This window comes from Heteronotia binoei, chromosome 4, assembly GCF_032191835.1.
Source record: "Heteronotia binoei isolate CCM8104 ecotype False Entrance Well chromosome 4, APGP_CSIRO_Hbin_v1, whole genome shotgun sequence".
NCBI lineage: Eukaryota > Metazoa > Chordata > Lepidosauria > Squamata > Gekkonidae > Heteronotia > Heteronotia binoei.
The window spans coordinates 134,837,962-134,856,798 of record NC_083226.1 but is presented as its reverse complement, the minus strand read 5'-3'; the positions used below and the strand labels follow the sequence as shown (position 1 = coordinate 134,856,798).

Genomic DNA, 18,837 nt, shown 5'->3' with positions numbered 1-18,837 from the left:
ACTGTGGAGCCTGTTAGAAACACTTTTATCAGTGATGCGATGTCTTCCGCTCTCTGTATGGGAAGGAATGCCCTGCAGGCTTGTGAGTCCAGAATGGCCCCTATGAACTGCACCCTTTGCGAGGGTTGCAGTGCCGATTTCTTTAAGTTGACCTGTAGGCCCAAGTTCTGTAGGAGGTCTAAAGTGACGTCTATCTGGTGCAATAGTAGAGGTTTGGAACTTGCCACTAGCAACCAGTCGTCGATATAGGGAAATATGGTAATCCCTTGAAGTCGTAGATGGGCCGCTACTACCACCATAGTCTTTGTAAAAACCCTCGGCGCCGTAGAGAGGCCAAAGAGTAGGGCCTTGTACTGATAGTGGGTACTTCCTATCGAGAATCTGAGGAACTTCCTGTGGTTCTGGTGTATGGCTATATGAAAGTAGGCATCCTGCAGGTCTAACGTGGCCATCCAATCCCCTTGGTTGAGTAGAGGCAGGATGTTTGGCAGGGAGATCATTCTGAATTTTTGGTGTGGTATGAAACAATTCAGGCCTCGTAGGTCCATAATGGGTCGAAGGCCCCCGTCCCTCTTGGGTATGGTAAAGTATCGGGAATAGAAGCCTTGGCCCACCTGGATGGTTGGTACCAGTTCGATTGCGTCCTTTTGGAGGAGGGATTGAACCTCTGCCTGCAGAGTGGGAGATGTTTTGGTGTAAACGACCGTGGGAACTATGGGGTTCTCTCGAAATTCGATTTGATAGCCCAGCCGGATTATCTCTAGAACCCATCTGTCTGTTGTAATTGCAGACCACGCCTGGAAGTAGGGGAGAAGCCTGGTCTGGTCCTGGTACCCGAGGGAGGGGGAGAAACAGGGGAAAAGGCAGTCAAAGGCCCTGTTTGGATGGTCTACTCCCCTTCTGTCTAGATGTCTGAGCTGAAGTCGGAGAATACTTTGACTTCGGGTTGTATGGAGGTTTTTGATAGGCTGGGAAGCTCTTGGGTCTCCATTGCTGCTCACTGGATTGTTTGGGGAACGGTTTCTTGTTCCATGGCTTGGTCCAGGTACGTTTACTTTGGGATCTGGCTGAGATGGGAACCCCTAAATTTCGAGACGTTCTAATGCTTTTATCCATCTCCTGTAATACAGAGTCTGTACTGGAGCTGAATAAACCATTCCCATCGAAGGGGAGATCTTCGACGTATGATTGAGTATCTGGCTGGAGTGCTGTTGATCTCAACCAGGAGTGGCGTCGTAGCGTGATGGCTGAGGTAAGTGTTTTTGCTGAGATGTCACCAGCATGTTTTGACAAATTAATTTGTTGCTTGGCCAATGTTATACCTTCCCGTTGAATCTTCTTCATTGCCTGCTTGGTTTGCTCAGATAAGTCTGGCAAGCTCGACAGTTGTTCCCATAAGGCATATTGATATCGACCCATACATGCCCCGTAATTAGCGACTTTCACGCCAAGGGAGCCCGCAGTATAGAATCTTCTGCCTAGATTGTCCAACTTCTTCCCCTCTTTGTCTGGGGGAGAAGCGTGGGTCTTTCTCGCCTTTGAAGATGAAGCTACGACGACAGAGTTTGGTTTGGGGTGGTTGAACAAAAACTCTGCTGTGGTTTCCTGGACTCGGTACATGTGGTCCAGTCTGCGGGAGCTTATCGGGGTCGACGCCGGTTTGTCCCACGATGCTTTAGCAGTGTGGAGCATAACCGTCGTCAGAGGAAGGGCAACAGCCGTCGAGGTATCAAGTTGGACGACGTCGAAGACGTTGTCGGTTACCACCGGTTTCGGTTGCACCGTCGGTAGCGCTAGGGTATGGGCCATCCTCTTGACTAAGTCCCCATAGGATTTCAGGTCCTCAGAGGGGGATATGGGCTGTTCTTCGCCCACCTTGTTGGATGGGGATGGCTCATCTGGGGAGGAGGCGCCGTGTTCTTCCTGTAGCGAACCCTCCTCCGACCCGAGAGAACATTCCCTCGACTCCGAGCACTCGGAGGAATGTTTAGGAGACTCCGGTGCCTTCGGTGACTCTGGGGTTCTACGTCGCTCCATGCTCCGAGAGCGCGGCGAGGTTTTCCGTGTCTTGGGAGATGTGGCCGGCGGTTTCGACATCGATGCCGAAGGTGTATGTCTTGGGGTCCGATATGACGTACAGGACCTACCCGAAGCTTCGGAATGTTGGTCCCAGTCTAGTTGCCTCGGGGGAAACCATGGAAACATAGATGGCATCGGGCAGGAACCGTACAGGTATTGCCACTGTCTCTGGTCCCAGGACATCGGTGACGGTGGCTTCCGAAGTGGGGAACGATCCCTGTGAAGGGATTTCTCCTCCGAATCTCGGGATCGGTGTCGACGCCGAGGATTGTTTGAATAGTCCCGCCCGCGGCTTCCGCGTCGAGGTGTGGTGGACCGACCTCTGTTCGGGCTGCGGTCTCGTTGGCACTCAGGACTATGTGATGGGTCTCGGATCGAGCAGAGTTCTCCACTGTATGTATCTCAGGTGGGCTATCTTCCGTCCCCGACCATTGAGTCAGGTCTAAGTCGCGATCAGAGTCCGAAGAGATAGCAATCTGCGTGGACATCGAAGCCAACACCGGAGGGCTTAGTCGGCGGCGAGGTGAAGCGAACAGCTTCAAGGGGGGCACCTTCGCTACCGATTCCGATGGTGACGTCGGGAGCGAAGCCGCGGTTGACCAATGTTTGTCGGACTTCTTCCGCTTCTTCGCTTCCGAATGGAGCCCTTTCTCCTCCCTTGGCCGTTTTGCAGGAGTGGAGGAGTCCGACTTAGATGCCGAGCCCGATTTTGTGGGGCGATCGGCGTCGGAAGGGTTCTTGTCGGTACCGACCGACTCTAATGTCGATGGCTTGTGTGTTGCCGTCGACATTTTCTTAGGCGATAGCGCTTTCTCCATTAACGCTGCTGCCAAGCGACCTGCTCGATTCTTCTTCGTCTGGCGGGAAAACTTTGCGCAGTGCACACACGCGTCAGGTATGTGAGTTTCCCCCAGGCAGAAGAGGCAAAGATTGTGTCCGTCCGGAGGGGCAATCTTACTGCCGCAGTTCGCGCACCTCTTAAAAAATCCCCACCGTTTTTCCATGCGGGGAGATGGAAACTGTGGGGGAGGAGGGGGAAAAGGCGGGAAAGGAAAAGGGCTGAGGGGAATTTCCACGAAAAGAGTCCGCTTTCCTCGCTCCCAAGGTTTTTTGTTTTTTTTTAGAAACTAAAAGAGTATAAAGTCAAAGTCCTAATAAAGTCCGTAGCAATAACGCAACTTCCAAGAAGGGTTCTACCGACCGTGGCGGAGATCGACTGATCCGAGCGGCGGTCAGAAGAGAACTGGCGGGATGTCCGCTCCAGTCCCTGTGAGCATGCGCAGTGGGGCTTCTGCGCGTGCGCACTGGGTCCGGGGCGCGGAAATCCGCAGCTTTCAAGAATACCGATCGAGATCGGCGCGGGCGCCTATATCCCATCAGTGTGATGCACAGAGACCACGAAGAAGATTGAGCACATGCACACATGAGCAGTAGCAATGAAACAGTGAGGAACAACACAACAACAGGGTTGCACCAGTGCTTAGATCTTGCGGCCCTTTCTTACTCGCCCTGAGAAATGCTGTTCGCCACTTTGGGGTCAGGCAGCAATTTTTCTCCAGGCCAGTTATCAGGGATCCTGGAGGGTTTTTTCCCCATCTTCTGGGCATGGGGCAGGTGTCAATTGGTATGTGTGTGTGAAGTATTTGTGAATTTCCTGGATTGTACAGGTTGTTGGACTAGATGACCCTTGAGGTACCTTCCAACTCTGTGATTCTATGAACCAGAAGTATGAAGTTGGTGATGAATTATCCTGGCCATGACATATCCCCAGCAAAAGCAGGGACGCAGTTTTACAGCCTTACCTTCCCTGAGAGCTGCAGCTAGAAGTGTAGCTACTTGAGGTGTTTCTCCAGAGTCGGGCTTTATAAATAAATGTGGTTCTACATGAACATCTTCAAACCCACTCATATCTCCAAGCTTTGCATAGATATCAAGCTTTTCTTCCAAACAGCTACAGATCTGTTGGTCTTTGTTACTCAAGCTAGCTGTAAGGATATAAAAACACATATTACACAAACAACCATGTTCACATTAATGTTTATTACATTTATGGCAATGATTCATATTTTAGGATTGCTATTACCTCCAGTATTAGTTTTGAAAAATAACTTCAGTCCATACTGGGGGCCTTTTATGCTGATCTGTAGCCCCATGCAAGCTGTTTACGTGCAGCTAAATCTCATGTGGCTAAAGTCCTCGTCCACATACCACAGTCATACAAAATCAGATAGTATTTGAGAGGGCCCCACAAATAGGAACTGAAACACCCATTAAAGGCATGGGGAAGAAATAAGTCCAGAACTGACAACAAGCAACACTGAACTAGGTTGGTAACAGGCAGCTGACTTGGTAGTGTAAAAACAGGCAAATCAAGACCAGCATGACTCAAGAATGGTTATGAAATTGACTTGTGGGGGGAACACCTTTTAAAAATCAATGAATGTGTGGCATTGCTCAAGAATAGCACAATGCATGAATCCTTAGGTAATGCCAATTGCTGGAAAGTAATGGAAGCCCTATTGCAGACATTTACATTGAAAAGCATAATTGATCTCCTACTGCTTGGGGGAAGGGGAGGGAGAACTTCAGGAACTTGTCAAATGCTGATCAAGAGAGTAGAGAAAAACACTTGTCACTTAGATTCTAAGTGACGTAGTAACAGGGCTACAACGTCACCTTGAGCCCCTCCTCCCAAATTGAAAAATCTCAATTTAATTCATGTGTAAACAATGATGCCCCTGTGAAAATGCAAAGGAACAGAGCAAAGAAATATTTCCTTTTTATGCAAACAAAAGACATGCCTTCCCTTCCAGCCACATGAAAAAGATTTCCCATTCCCCTGCACCGTGCTGTTAGGATTTCAGGAACATCAGTTCTCAACAAAGACAATAATGGATTAATTATGTTTTTATTGTCTTATTTAAATCCTATTTATTTTAGTGATGTTTTATATGACTGTGTTGCACACTGCCCTGAGCCTGGCTCCACTGGTGAGGGCAGCTGAAAAATTTAATAAATAAATTTTAAAAACCAATGCCATGCCAAGAAAAAACTGATTTTTAAAAAAAGTTTTGGGGGGGGTTTTCAGAGACAGATCTAGGGGGGAGCAGAGGGGGGCGCTTGCCCTGGGTGCCGCAGGAGGGGGGTGCCAAATTGGGTATGGGGTCCATTCTATTCTATGAGCCCATAAGACAAAATGAGCCCATTAGGGGGCATCATTTTTTAATTTTGCCCCCCCTCAAAAGAAACCATGTAGATCCGGTCCTGGTTTTTTTACTGGAAAAACAGACTGTTCATGATTTGTGGAGGAATGAAGGATGACATAATGTGAAAACAAAAAAGTACACAATTAGAGTTGATAAAAAGAAGAACAACCTCTGTATGCAATTAGTATTATTCTCATTCTTCTCCACACCTTTGTGTTATCAGTAACTTTAACATCTAGCATGTTTCATGGATATATGCAATAAGTAACTAGGCTATCAGCCAATAATCTCTTTTATTTCTGTTATACATTCAATTTTCATATTCCTAATTTTTTGCCATAGTAAATTTTTATTTCAAGAGCACCAGGATAAATACTATACCTTGACATTTTTGAATTTTAGCTATTCTGGCTTCAGCTATTTTTCGGTCCTCATCAGATTCATTCATTTTTCCTTCATCCTCTGGACAGCTTCCGTGACTAAATACAAATAAATAAAATAAAGCAAATTCCATCTCTTTCTTTCAGAAGCTGCTTAAGTGTGCATGTTTTTAATCTCTCTCTCTCTCACACACACACACACACACACACAAGTATACTAAAACATTTGCACCCAGACTACCAGTTTGCAGACAGGAGATATAAAAACATCAAATTCTGTGTTTAATTTTATTGACCCAGAGCACCTCCATGGTGGCACTCTTTGACTGTTTGGAGATTGTATGTGTACTGATGAGTTTTACAGGCAGCACTACAATGGAAAAAACAGTGTTCCTTCCCTAGAGCCATTTCAAGTAAGAAAATCAGTACAGGAGAAGGCTGAAGCCCCTTTTCCACACATGTTGTAATCTCAGTCTGAATCAGAGCCCTAAGAGGTTGTGAAAAGTTTCCTGTCAGCTGACATTTCATCAGGTGACCTCCATATTATGGGAGAAAAGGCTGGGTGTCTCTCTTATCTCCACATCTTGCATAACTGCATGAATTTCTATTACGGGTCCCTTTATTGTCTTTCTTTCTAAAGAGTTTGTAGATTTTTGGCATTTTTGTTTTGATTCACTTTGCTGTACCCATTCAGTTCAACAGTATTCTTTGGGGTTGAAAAAGATTCCTATCAGTATCTCAAATAAGACCACATCACAGGTCTATCAAACTCATACTATACTGGGTGATTCTGAGAGTGATGTGGGCCCATCAGAGCATTCCGCAATGTGACCTTCTTCCAGGGAAAAAGCCTGTTGACTAAAAGGGACTTGCATTGAGCAGACAAGCTTGGGGGCGGTCCTGGAGGTGAAAACATTCCTGTAAAAGCACTCATTCCAATTGCATTCCAGTCTAGGGGCTATCAATTCAGGTCCTGGGGACTGAGAGTGCAGTCCCAAACTGGCTTACTCAGAAATAAGCTCCATTATATTTAATGAGGCTTAGTCCTAAGAAAGAGGATTGCAACTCATTCTACTTTGTAGCTCTGTGTTTGACCCATTCCCATGGCTTTTGTGATCTATTATTTATTTTACTTGCAGCTTTGCAATGGAGGGAGCAGCACAGTTGTCTTAAGCTGCAAGTATTGCTTGCTGGCAGTGAATTCACAAGGAGATCAGCTAATGAATCAATCCTAAGATCAGCTCACCAGATTTACTACCTTTGATTATGGTAAGTTCACATGGCAAACACCTTTCATGGTGAACACTGCAGCATCCCTAATACTAGGGGCTCAGGAACCCCAGTGAATAGCATTTCAGGAGACTTTTAAGGTTCAATGGGAGGGGAAGGTAAGAAAGTTGCACTCCATGGATAGAAATGCTTCTTTCCACAGAAATACCTTAGTAGACCCTGGTATCTGAATAACAGTATTATTAATAGTGCTAAACAAACACTCAAAGGCCCTGTTCACACAGCGTGTTGAGTCCATGTTAAACTGACCCAGTTCTGTTCTGAATATCTTTGTTCCGGATATTATCGATCAGACTGCCATACTGCAATTCTAATCACTCAGCGGTGAAACAGTCTTCTGCCGTCTACGTGACGGCACCATGCAGTTCTTTTTTCTCCACTATTATGCACATGCGTGCACTATGCACATGCATGCATTATGCGCACATACATGTGCGCATATGTTAAAACATTATGTGGTTATGCAGTTTAGTGCATATCGCTAAGTAGTAAAAAAAAATGGCGACCATAAACCGGATGTCTGAGGCTCTTTTTGCTTTAGGACAGCCTTCAGACATCCGGAAGTTGGTCGAGAACTATCCAGATGGAGAAACTACGATTTGAAACTGGAGAACTAAAAAAACTCCGCAAAGGAGCAGGTAACAAAATACTCCAATTCCGAGAAGGATTGGGGGGGGGGGGATACTTGTTAATAACGGGAGGCAGATGTTGCTGTCTGATCAGCCACTTTTAATCCAGTATGAAACAGCAGCGACAACTGATTATACTGTGCGTCTGAACAGGGCCAAAGTGTTTTAATGGTTCAATCACTTTATACCCATGACTTAACATTGCTTTTAATAGTTCTCTAATGATGATATAATACTATTCCTAACATGATCTGATCTTATGATTGAGAGCCAACTTGGTGTAATGGTTGGAATAGGATCAAGGAACGCTAGGTACAACACACACACACACACACACACACCCCATGCCATGAAATGCCCTAGGTAACTTTGGGCTGCCAGGTGCTCTCCCTCTCTCTCTCAGCTTAACCAACCACACAGGATTTTTGTTAAGTTAAAATAAAAGAAGATAGATCAATATATGCTGCCCTGAGATCCTTGGGGAAAGGACTGAATAGCAATGTTATTTTGCTAACAATAACGTTATTTTCTTTCCATAATCAAAGCCTACAAGGCCAAGCTCAGTGAAATTCTAATTAGGACTCTTATGAGGACTAAATAAAACAAGGAACAAAGATCAAAAGCAATGAATAATGCCCAGAATGATAGCCTTTACCTCTCCACAGCCTCCTGAATCTGCCTCATCCAGTGACTGCGTTCCTCTTTGGAATTGGTATGAATTTCATACATCTCAGGCCCTGTAGATGATGCACTAATCAAGAACATCCCTCTCTCTTCATTGGCTACTTCTCTGACAATAAGTTTCTGTAGGGCTATAACAGCAGGCTTTTGGTCCTAAACATAAGGAAGGTAAATCAAAACAAACAAGAGAATCTTATCAGAAAAAACCTCAGGAGTATAATTGCTTTAGGAAATTAGGTCTTGTCTGTAAAGGGGTAGTAAATAATGATATATCATGTACTTGTATGAATAAAATGTTTATTTCATTCATTTTATGACCCCACTGTTATTTTATTGCTCCTTGCAACACATCAGAAAATCCTTGGCTACACTTTAAATGTTTTTTACCCAATTAAAACAAAAGTATAAACCTCCAAATTATTTATTTACAGACTGGGAGAAACAGACATGCCATAACATTTTTACAAGTCAATGATTTCCATGTAGCTTACTTCAGTAACATTAATGGAACTTAAAACTGCTTAATGTTTATCTGCCTTAAAGATAACACCTAAGCTTTGTACAAAAGACCAGTTTCAGAGACTAACCTCTTTGCAACTCAGTGAAACATATTTACATTTTATATTCAGTAAAATTAATATGGTTTTCACCCTGATAAAAAGGTTCAGTTGTAGCCATAATTATGGCTGGCAATGAAGAAGTAGAGATGCAATTACCAAGTGAAAAAGCCTGAATATGAGAAATTACAATATACAATTAAGCTAATCAGAATATGAGAAATTACAATATACAATTAAGCTAATCGATAATGTTCATACTTACAACAGCTGCAAATATATATTTCTGATCCTTTTCTTGTAAAAATAACATCACATCATTTAGAAGCAGAGCTAAAGTATCTTTTTAAAAAGAAAGAAAATTGATAATGTAAATTATTTGCTTCTTTTAAATACAGAAATAAATACAGACTTTTAAATACAGAAATAAATACAGACTTAAAAGAGAAAAATGCTTACAAGCCAATAAGATGAGCTCATAAACTCTAAGGCACTTTTCTAAAAGCAATTTTTTTAAAAAGTTCCCTGACCAACAAGAACCTAATGCTAGAATGAAGGTGAGACAGTCAGACTTGATAAAGTTTTCACTTCTCAAGCAAACTCATTAACTGCCTCAACAGAAAGTACATTTATTTATAAGCTGCATATTATTTTCAGTACAAATATAAAGCTCCAAAGTGATTTGAGAATCATAATGCCATCAGGCCAAAATACTGATGTCAAGTCATATTTCAACTAGACCAATTTTTGTTCTAATTCATTATTTCTCTGGGCAATTGATCAGTCTTCCATGGATGGGGGGGAGGGAGGAGTGTCAGAAAATTGTAGGAGTTGCCAGCCTTCAAGCCTTGGTTTATGCTAGTAAAATGCATGGGGAGAGGGGCAGAGCCCTTTCCACGGCTGCTTTGGCCTTTGAGGGAAGACTCATTGGGGCCAGACCTGACAGCGACCACACAGTTTGTATGACTCCCCAAGCCCAACTGTTTGCTACTATTTAACAGCAGCCACACCTTCATAGCCAAAGTGGTGTAGTGGATAAAGTTTTTGATTAGGATCTGGGAAACCCAGGTTTGAATCTCTATTCTCCCATGGAAGCTCACTGAATGACTTTTGGCCAGTCACATGCTCTCCACCTAATTTACCTCACAGGATTATTTTGAGATTAAAATGGAGGAGAGGAGAATGATGTAAACTGCTTTGGAGTATGAATGTGAGACAGCTAGGCTGGGCAATATGTGATGACATGGTAATCTGAGTGCTGTTGAGTTGTCTGTTTATAGAATGTTTGTATTGTATTTTATTGTTTTATCATATGTTGTACTCCACCCTGAGCCCTACGGGGAATGGGCAGAATAGAAATATACTAAAATAAATAAATGAAGCAAACAAAGGTGGGGTATAAATGAAGTAAATAAATAATAATTATAGCTGAAGATATAGGTATAAATAGAACTGTCTGGGGCAAGTGATGCTCTATATTCTTGGTGCTTGGGGGGGGGGCAACAGTGGGAGGACTTCTAGTGTCCTGAGTGACCCCACTGGTGGACCTCCTGATGGCACCTGTTTTTTGGCCACTGTATGACAGAGTGTTGGACTGGATGGGTCACTGGCATGATCCAACATGACTTCTTTTATGTTCTTAAGATGGGAGGACAGATAAAAGTTAAGTTTGTGGGTAGATAGGAGGGAAAGAAGAAACAATAGAAAGGTTAAGATACTGCAGTAGGGAAAGAGGCAACAGTGGGGAATGGGATACAGGGGAAAGATGCCCCCTGTCACTGCATAATTAGGCCACAGTTTTCCCATATAAAAGCTGCCATGAGGAGGAAGGAGGGAAAGCAGAGAAAGGAGACAGGATATGGAGGCAGGCAGGAGGATGAAAGAAGAAATGGGAAGAGGGATACAGGAGAATGTGAGGTACCCCTGCAGAAAGTCCAAACGGGTTTATCACTGTACAACTGGGCCCATCTTGGCCGGCACCACCACACCACACAACTGGGCCCAGCTTGATGAGTGGCACCATTCAACTCAACTAGATTTTTTCCCAGTGAGAGGATGCCACAGAGAGGGGGAGGGGAAGTTGAAGATAGGGAACCGATAAAGTAATTTGGCAGATGGATGGGAAAGAGAGCAGGAAACAGGAAAGGGAAGAAGGCATGGGGGGCTTTCAAGAAAGGTAAGGAGGAAATAGTGGGAGGGACGGTGGCTCAGTGGTAGAGCATCTGCTTGGGAAGCAGAAGGTCCCAGGTTCAATCCCTGGCATCTCCAAAAAAGGGTCCAGGCAAATAGGTGTGAAAAACCTCAGCTTGAGACCCTGGAGAGCCGCTGCTAGTCTGAGAAGACAATACTGACTTTGATGGACCAAAGGTCTGATTCAGTATAAGGCAACTTCATATGTTCATAGTGTGTGTGTGGGGGGTGATATGTCCCTTGCAAGTCCTATACAGGCCCTCCACTTGTTAATTTTTATTACTCGACTTTTTTCCAGATACAAAATACTTTTTTTCCTGAAGACTACTTTTCCAAATGCACATATCTAACAATATAATCATTCATTTTTCAGAAATCCCACAAAATATTAGCAATACACTGTTTGTAATTAAAAGGCCAAGCACCTTTGAAACGTCCTGTAGCCATTTTCCAGTAGACTAAACCTTCATGCAGAAGTGTCCTCTCTTTCTTGATCAAATCTTGCTTTCTGAAAACATGCCCAGTTTTCAACTTGGTATATGTTTTGTTTTCAACCTTACTGAGAATTTCTAGTAATTTTTGTTTTTTCTCATACTCGTTGACTTGCAAATCAACTGCTGCAATCATATCCTTGATCAGACCAAGGGCTTTACATAAATCTTGGTGTTCTTCAGTTCCTTCTGTAGAAAACCAAACAATATAAATAAATAAAGGAGTTGCAGGAAGGTCTTTTACAGCCCAAGACAAGAGATATAATTTTCAGATTATCTCTGTGCAGGATTCATGACCTATAGATGCGTCCTTTAAAATACTGTTTAAATTAGGGTTGCCAAGTCCAATTCAAGAAATATCTGGGGACTTTGGGGGTGGAGCCAGGAGACATTGGGGATGGATCTAGGAGCAAGGATGTGGCAAGCATAATTGAACTCCAAAGGGAGTTCTGGCCATCACATTTAAAGGGACCGCACACCTTTTTAAATGCCTTCCTTCCATAGGAAATAATGAAGGATAGGGGCACCTTCTTTGGGGGCTCTTAGAATTGGACCCCCTGGTCCAATCCTTTTGAAACTTGGGGGTATTTTGGGGAGAGGCACTGGATGCTATACTAAAAATTTGATGCCTCTCTCTCAACAAACAGCCCCCCCAGAGCCCCAGTTACCTGCAGATCCTTATTTTCATTATTTCCTATGGGAATAAGTCTCCATAGGGAATAATAGAGTTCCTAGCAGACATTTCCCTCCCCTCCCCCTGCTTTCTGATGACCCTGAAGCGAGGGGAGGGCCTCCAAACTAGGAGATCCCTTGCCCCCACCTGGGGATTGGCAACCCTAGTTTAAATTAATATATGTGAATTTGTGTGCTTTGATATGGGATGCTGGCCTAGAGCAGGAGCCAAGCAAAGGCTTAGATCCAGCAATGTACAAGCGAAAAGAGAAATGTTCTTAGCGCAGTTTCATTGGTGCAAACATTGTGCAATACATTGATACTGAGGTTGAGGGTGCTAAATGTTTCACTCACTATCTTCACTCTGGGAAGAAAATTTTACTACAGGACAGGAATTTTTTTAATATCAAGTCACTGTAGGAAATTTAAGGGTCAAGCAGGACTGTGATCCTAGATCCTTTACATTCTCTGACATTTTCCTGGTAAAAAAATTAGACTTCGTAGCTATAATGATCAGCTGCTATCATCAATTTCACAATATGAAACAGGAAAGATGCCTTTGGTGCCTCTACTGTTAAAGCAGTGAACTAAATCTTTAGGATAATTCACGGAGCATGAATAAAACTCACTACAAACCTTTGGAATATTGCAATATTCTTTCTACTAACACTGGGTACTTGGTAATTCTCTGAGTGACCAGTAGAATGCACTCTGGGATTCCACGACGCCGAGCCAACAAATTACTGCTGCGTAGCTGTAAAAATAGACCAATCTTTAATATAGTTCTTGTGTGATACATCTGATGCACAAGTTGTGCTTCTTTTTTCTCTTTTATTTGAGGAAGAGCTGATTCATTGCTTTTCTCTGGTGTGGTCCATTTGTTATTAATCTGTTGTTCACTATCTTCAAGTAAAAGTCTTTAGCTGGAGGAGTCAATCAACCAACTATATATTTCAATCTCCTTGAATTATTAGGCGATGAAGCACCCCGAAATATTTGCAATTAAAAGTAATGCACCTATGGCACACAAAACCCAGAGTTATTTGAAGCCCAGTGACTCCTGTTTTCATTTGTGGTTCTGCCCTGATGATCAGAGGTGGCTTTTATTTTTAGAATGTATTTCATTCAACAAGACAATAGGAACCAGGGCTTGCTACGAGTTATTCACATGTGCTGTAATGTTGAAAGGATAAAACAAGGGATCCAAACAAAATAGGAACCAGAAATTGTTATCCCTCAAAATTTTCAAGGAATAAATTTCAAATTTTCTTTAGGAAAATCTTTACTGAATGTCATGAGGCCAATTTTGGAACAGAATTCAACTAAGTGTCTGAAACACTTTGTGCCTGAAATGTCTGTGTCCATAACATTTCCTTAATTAAAAATGAATTCTTTAAAAGGCATGACTGCTTTAAAACAACAATAACTTTCCATTAGAATTCATTTATTCATGCTTTCATTGTTAAAGGAACACCACATGTGTTATTCCACTTACTTTAATGAAATTCTGGAACTTTTTGTTTTGCTGCAGCTCTTTAAAAAGGCTGACAGCTTCTTTCTGATGACTACAGAATTCTCCATATATCTTCTTCATTTTGGCTGCATTTTCTTCTGAAAACTGATTAAAAACAACAATTAAATTGTGTTTATTCGAATATCAAATGCTTTATAAACAATATGACAGACTGACTGGCCTCTGAAGTCAACTGAAACTTTACTGCAAATAAACACATTCTACACTGAAAATTGCACTGAAATTGTATTACTAATCAATATAAAACCACTCCTATGTTCAAAAATTCATGTTAAAGTAGACATTCAACTGTTTAAGAACATTTTGAATCCACCAGAGGCTTTCCACAGACAGAAGCGGTTTTTTTCCCAGCACAGTGTGACTTTCCCCCCCTTCCCCCCAAGCCCAAAATACCCCCTGAAAAGCTGCTTCTGGAGAAAAGGGGACCTAAATGAACAGCATGAAGGAGAAGTTAGAACCAGGACCAGCCCTAGGACTCATGGCGCCCCAGGCAGCCTTGCTGCACATTGCTCCTTCCCCGGTGCTGTGCCCATGCCCCCTTCTGGGGTGCTGCGACACCCCCTCCCTTCCTCACCATTTCAATGCCCGGAAAGGGGCAGTGGAGCGCAGCGCTCCCTGGGCTATTTAAAGACTGCCTCCCCCACCAATCATCTGATCAGTGGGTAAAATGCGTCGGAGGCTTGGGGCTCCTATGCCAGCCCTCTGGTATGATCAAGATCAGTGCAGGGTTGAGGAGGCAGCAGCAGCGGGAATAATGAGCGAGCCGCTGAAAGAGCGGCCACCACCTCTGCATCCTCTACCCTTCCTTCCCCTGTGATCCATGAAGGAAGGGGGAAGGAGGCAGCGGTGGCGGCCATTCTTTCAGTGGCTTGCTCGTCCTTCCCGCTGCTGCTGTTCCCTCAATCCCACACTGATCTTGATCGCACAGGAGGGCCAGCATAGGAGCTGTGAGCCTCCGGCACATTTTACCTGCTGATCAGCTGATCAGCGGCCTTTAAATAGTTCGGGAAGCGCAGCACTCCACACCCCTTTCTGGGCATTGAAATGGGGAAGAGGCTGGGGAGGCAAATAGGGATTTGCTTAGAGGGAGGGTGGAGGGAGGGCTAAATTCAGTGCCCCCCGCCACCGGTGCCCTAGGCAAATGCCTAATTTGCCTAGTGGGCCAACTGACACTGTTTAGAACTCTGCAATGGGAGGGAAAAATCAGTTAAAATATTCTCTTCCATCTGCAGAAAACTTCTGGTATACTCATGCCAGTATGAAGTGGGTAATGATTCCTTGAATGGAAGATTTGTTGATGTGCAGAGTTGAAGATGAAATCTCAGCATTCTCTCACCCTGAAGACATTTGGATACTTAAAAAAAAATGTATTTAGTACAATTTATCCTGCCTCTTCTCCAAGAGCTCAGAGTGATATATTATTGTTCTTTTGATATATATTGTTCTTTCTTTCCCCCCCCCCCCATCTATCCTTACCCTGTAAGGTAGGTTAGGTAGAGAGAGAATGATCAGTCTGAGATTGATGGCTGAGCTGGGTCTTGAACCTGGATCTTCCCAGGCCTAGGATGTGACACTCCAACCACTGCAACACACTGTTTTCTGCTGTCTTATATAAGACTTTGGGCTTTCTTCTGGTTTAAATGCCATTAGGGAAGTGTCATTTTTTCAGTGTTTTACCTGCTGTACCAGTATATCTCCAATTCGGCTAATTACAAAGTTTCTGTCACTTCCCCCCTGACTTGACTCCTGCCGTCTCTCCTTCATGCAACAGAAGAATTGCTGGTGAAGTTCCAGCAGCTCATCTAAACAGGGGAATATTCTGTCCACAGTGCTGTGGTCCAGTTGCAATTCTTCTTTCATTCCCTTCCGGAATATCTTAGACATAATGAACAAGGTGTGGATGTGATGCACTTCTGTTTGCATCAGCTCTGCAATGGAGGAAGAAAGCATACAACAATTACCCCAAACCAGACCCTTTGCATATTATGCTATGCATTCCGAACAGTTCCATCCAGTGCGCTCTGCTGCTACCTGCAACACAAGAAAAAATCATCCTGCAGAAGTTCTTTTATACTGGTCAAATCACCCCTGGAGGAACCAAATATGGAACTTCTTTATGAGATGGGACTCCTGACTTCTACTGTTCTTCCAACTGGCTAAATGAAAGGACAGCTGGGAGGGCCATGGCAGTGGGTGAGTGCCTGTCTGAAGTGGGTAAATGGAATGCCTGTTGTGCCCTCTATGCCCTGCCTGTGAGCCTTTCATAGCACAGAATATGTCAATGACCTGTTCCAATGAAAACCCAGATCATGTGACATCTCATGTCAGCTATGATCTCACTCTGAGGTTTTCTCTGTATGTGAGATCAATAAATTATGCAATGTCACATTCACCCCTGGCCTGGCATCCCTAGGGCATATTATAATAGCCACGCCTAGTATTCCATATCTATCTATATCTAACTTGTGAGTAATTGATCCAGTTACTGAAAATTAAAAATATTTTAACTTGAAGTTTATTAACACATATTTTTATTAGAGAATGCCATGTTATCAAAGCCTTAAGCTGATTTATAAAATAACACACAATTCATTCAGTTCCACAAGCAATTCCAGCACATAATCTATCCAGTTATATGGACCCTTGTAAGGATCTTGGACATACTGACCAAAAATCACATCTTGTCTTTTGATGACATCCTTTTCTTGCTTGCTACAAAACCAAGGGTCCACCACAAGACTCCAAGACTCTCCCTCAAAGTCTAGGGTGTCGGTGCTGAGGTCACTCCACAAAGAACCATCAACATCATCTGTGGGAAAGTAAAAAGTTCTTGCAATTTAGCAGTCAAAGAAACATGATCAGAAAGGAGCTGTAGATCAGTGGCAGAGGGATCTCTGGTTGCAAGTGTAAGAAAGGATCTTTCTCTGCACAAAACTCTGAAAGCTTCTTCCAGTCAGAGTAGACAATACATACAATACAGAGTAGACAACTCCCAGAGGAGGTGCGAGCCCTGAGGGACCTGAATCAGTTTCGCAGGGCTTGCAAAACCGCCCTCTTTCAGCTCGCTTTTAAGATGGAACCTGGCTAAATTGACTTCTAGCCATCCTATACATGTTTCTGAATTGTAGCACCTTAATTAATAACTCATAATGGCTAATTGTTTTATCTAATTTTTAATTTAATTTATAAATGTAATTCAACTGTATTTTAATCTGTTTTATTGTAATGATTGTATTTTATTGAAATCATGGTTATACCATGTCCTGTGAGCCGCCCTGAGCCTGCCTTTGGCAGGGGAGGGCGGGATACAAAAATAAATTTATTATTATTATTATTATACAAGTGGATATACGCCTGGATCTTATGAACAGAGCTCTGGTCCCCAAAAGTGTATACTGAAATAAATTCTCTTTGTCTCTGACTCCTGATTTATATGTTGAGTTAGGTGCATGAGTGAATCACAGAAAGCAGTTCAAAGTTTGTTTGCTGAAAGTTTCTAATTCAAATGATGACCACACAAGAAGGCTGCATTTCAGCAATTTACAGCAATTTCAGTTTAATTGTACACAATTTTTATTTCCTCCTCCCCTGGTGAAAGAAGGCAGGCAGTTGTGGAGAAACTGGAATAACAAAGAATGCTTGAATTGGAATCATTTTTATGCCTCAGTGTTGTCTATAGCTTTCAACATACCTTCAAGCACAAAAGACTCAACTGACGATGCACTCCCAATCGATTGCAAGAGTTCTTCGGAGTGTGACCTGGCTCTCCAAAGATCAGTGTCTGGCTCCAAAGGGGATGAACATTTTCTAGAGAGAAAGCAAAATTACACAAGGATCTTTGATGCTACCGTATTTACACAACACATGTAGAAAGCGCCATCTACCTTTCAAGACTGGAACTTAGAACACTTTTGGATGACTGCTGTTGCTGCAGTCCTTCTTTCTTTACAAAGGACAGTCCAATAGGTGTGGATGTAGAAAAATGAACTGGGGACAATACTGGCTGTGGAATATCTCTGAATGATGGATCTGGAAAGTAACAACGTCAGGTAAGGATTTTTAATAAATAACGAAATGCTTCATGACACTTGGCTGCAATCTAAATGACTACTTTAGGCAAACAGTAGGATCTGCATTCACACAGCATAAATCTCTTATTCTTTCTTTTATTTAAACAAAAGATCCCCTTGATGCATCACAGTTTCCTTTGTCAACTCTACACAATTTTTAAAGTCTTGTCATACAGCATGGCTGTCTGCCACTAATGTTTTAGAGGGCAGAATCTAGCTGAATTTTAGATCCTGGCCGATGCAATTAATAATGATCTCAGGAAAAACATTTTGCAGTTTGAAAACACATCTTGGAAAATGCTGTAGGATTCCAGAACCTTGAAATTTATGCCAGAAGGTGAAGTTCAGTGCCTCCTAGCCCCTACAATATGATGTCACCAATGTTCTTCACCAAGACTCACAATTACTTACAGGACAATAGTTTCAAGGATACTATTTCAAGTAATATTTTACATTTGAAATTCACTTTGGCAAAGTTATTTTGTACAGCTCATCCATACATTTTTGTAAAGCTCATCCTTTTTAAGCACATGCTCAAAATGCTTCACACTGTTTTATTACTTAAAATGGAATGGACTATTGATTAATGTTGCTTTTATTGTTCACAGCCTATTTTAAATAATTTTGTAAAATACCATGAACTTAGAACAGGCATGGGGTATGCATTTTAAAACAAGAAAACAAAAGTGTATATTTATGTGAAGATTGTGTAGAAGCTCAATTCTGTTCTACGGTGTACTTTTGCTATAATTTGAAAACATATTTTAATAGAACAAAACATTAAAAATGTCTTTAGCTCTCTTAGCGTGAATACTACAGTACTTACTTGTCTGGATAGCTTGTGTTCTGTTCTTAATGTGGCATCTCTCTTGGGATTTCTGGCAAAGAAGAATGTTTTTTGTAGTAAAAAACCCCCTAATTACACAATTAACACTCTATTGGTCAAGACATTATTTAACACTCCTATACAACTGGAGCCATCCTCACTTCAAAGGATATATACTCCAAAAAGATACATACTCCAAAAGATATTCATACACCATATATTTTGTACATTA

General features: G+C 42.6%; 1 protein-coding gene across 1 annotated transcript in view; it reads right to left on the bottom strand.

Annotated features, from left to right (window-relative positions):
- ARHGEF28 (Rho guanine nucleotide exchange factor 28) overlaps positions 1-18,837 on the bottom strand; it is a 220,974-nt gene that overhangs the window by 47,084 nt on the left and 155,053 nt on the right. The window contains exons 18-29 of the mRNA XM_060235810.1: positions 18,606-18,657; positions 17,594-17,738; positions 17,401-17,516; positions 16,378-16,518; positions 15,387-15,637; positions 13,671-13,793; positions 12,812-12,929; positions 11,438-11,692; positions 9,088-9,164; positions 8,240-8,418; positions 5,667-5,755; positions 3,882-4,064 (exon numbers count right to left, since the gene is read on the bottom strand). Coding sequence (XP_060091793.1) covers positions 3,882-4,064; positions 5,667-5,755; positions 8,240-8,418; positions 9,088-9,164; positions 11,438-11,692; positions 12,812-12,929; positions 13,671-13,793; positions 15,387-15,637; positions 16,378-16,518; positions 17,401-17,516; positions 17,594-17,738; positions 18,606-18,657 — 1,729 coding nt within the window. The remainder of the gene's footprint in view (positions 1-3,881; positions 4,065-5,666; positions 5,756-8,239; positions 8,419-9,087; positions 9,165-11,437; positions 11,693-12,811; positions 12,930-13,670; positions 13,794-15,386; positions 15,638-16,377; positions 16,519-17,400; positions 17,517-17,593; positions 17,739-18,605; positions 18,658-18,837) is intronic.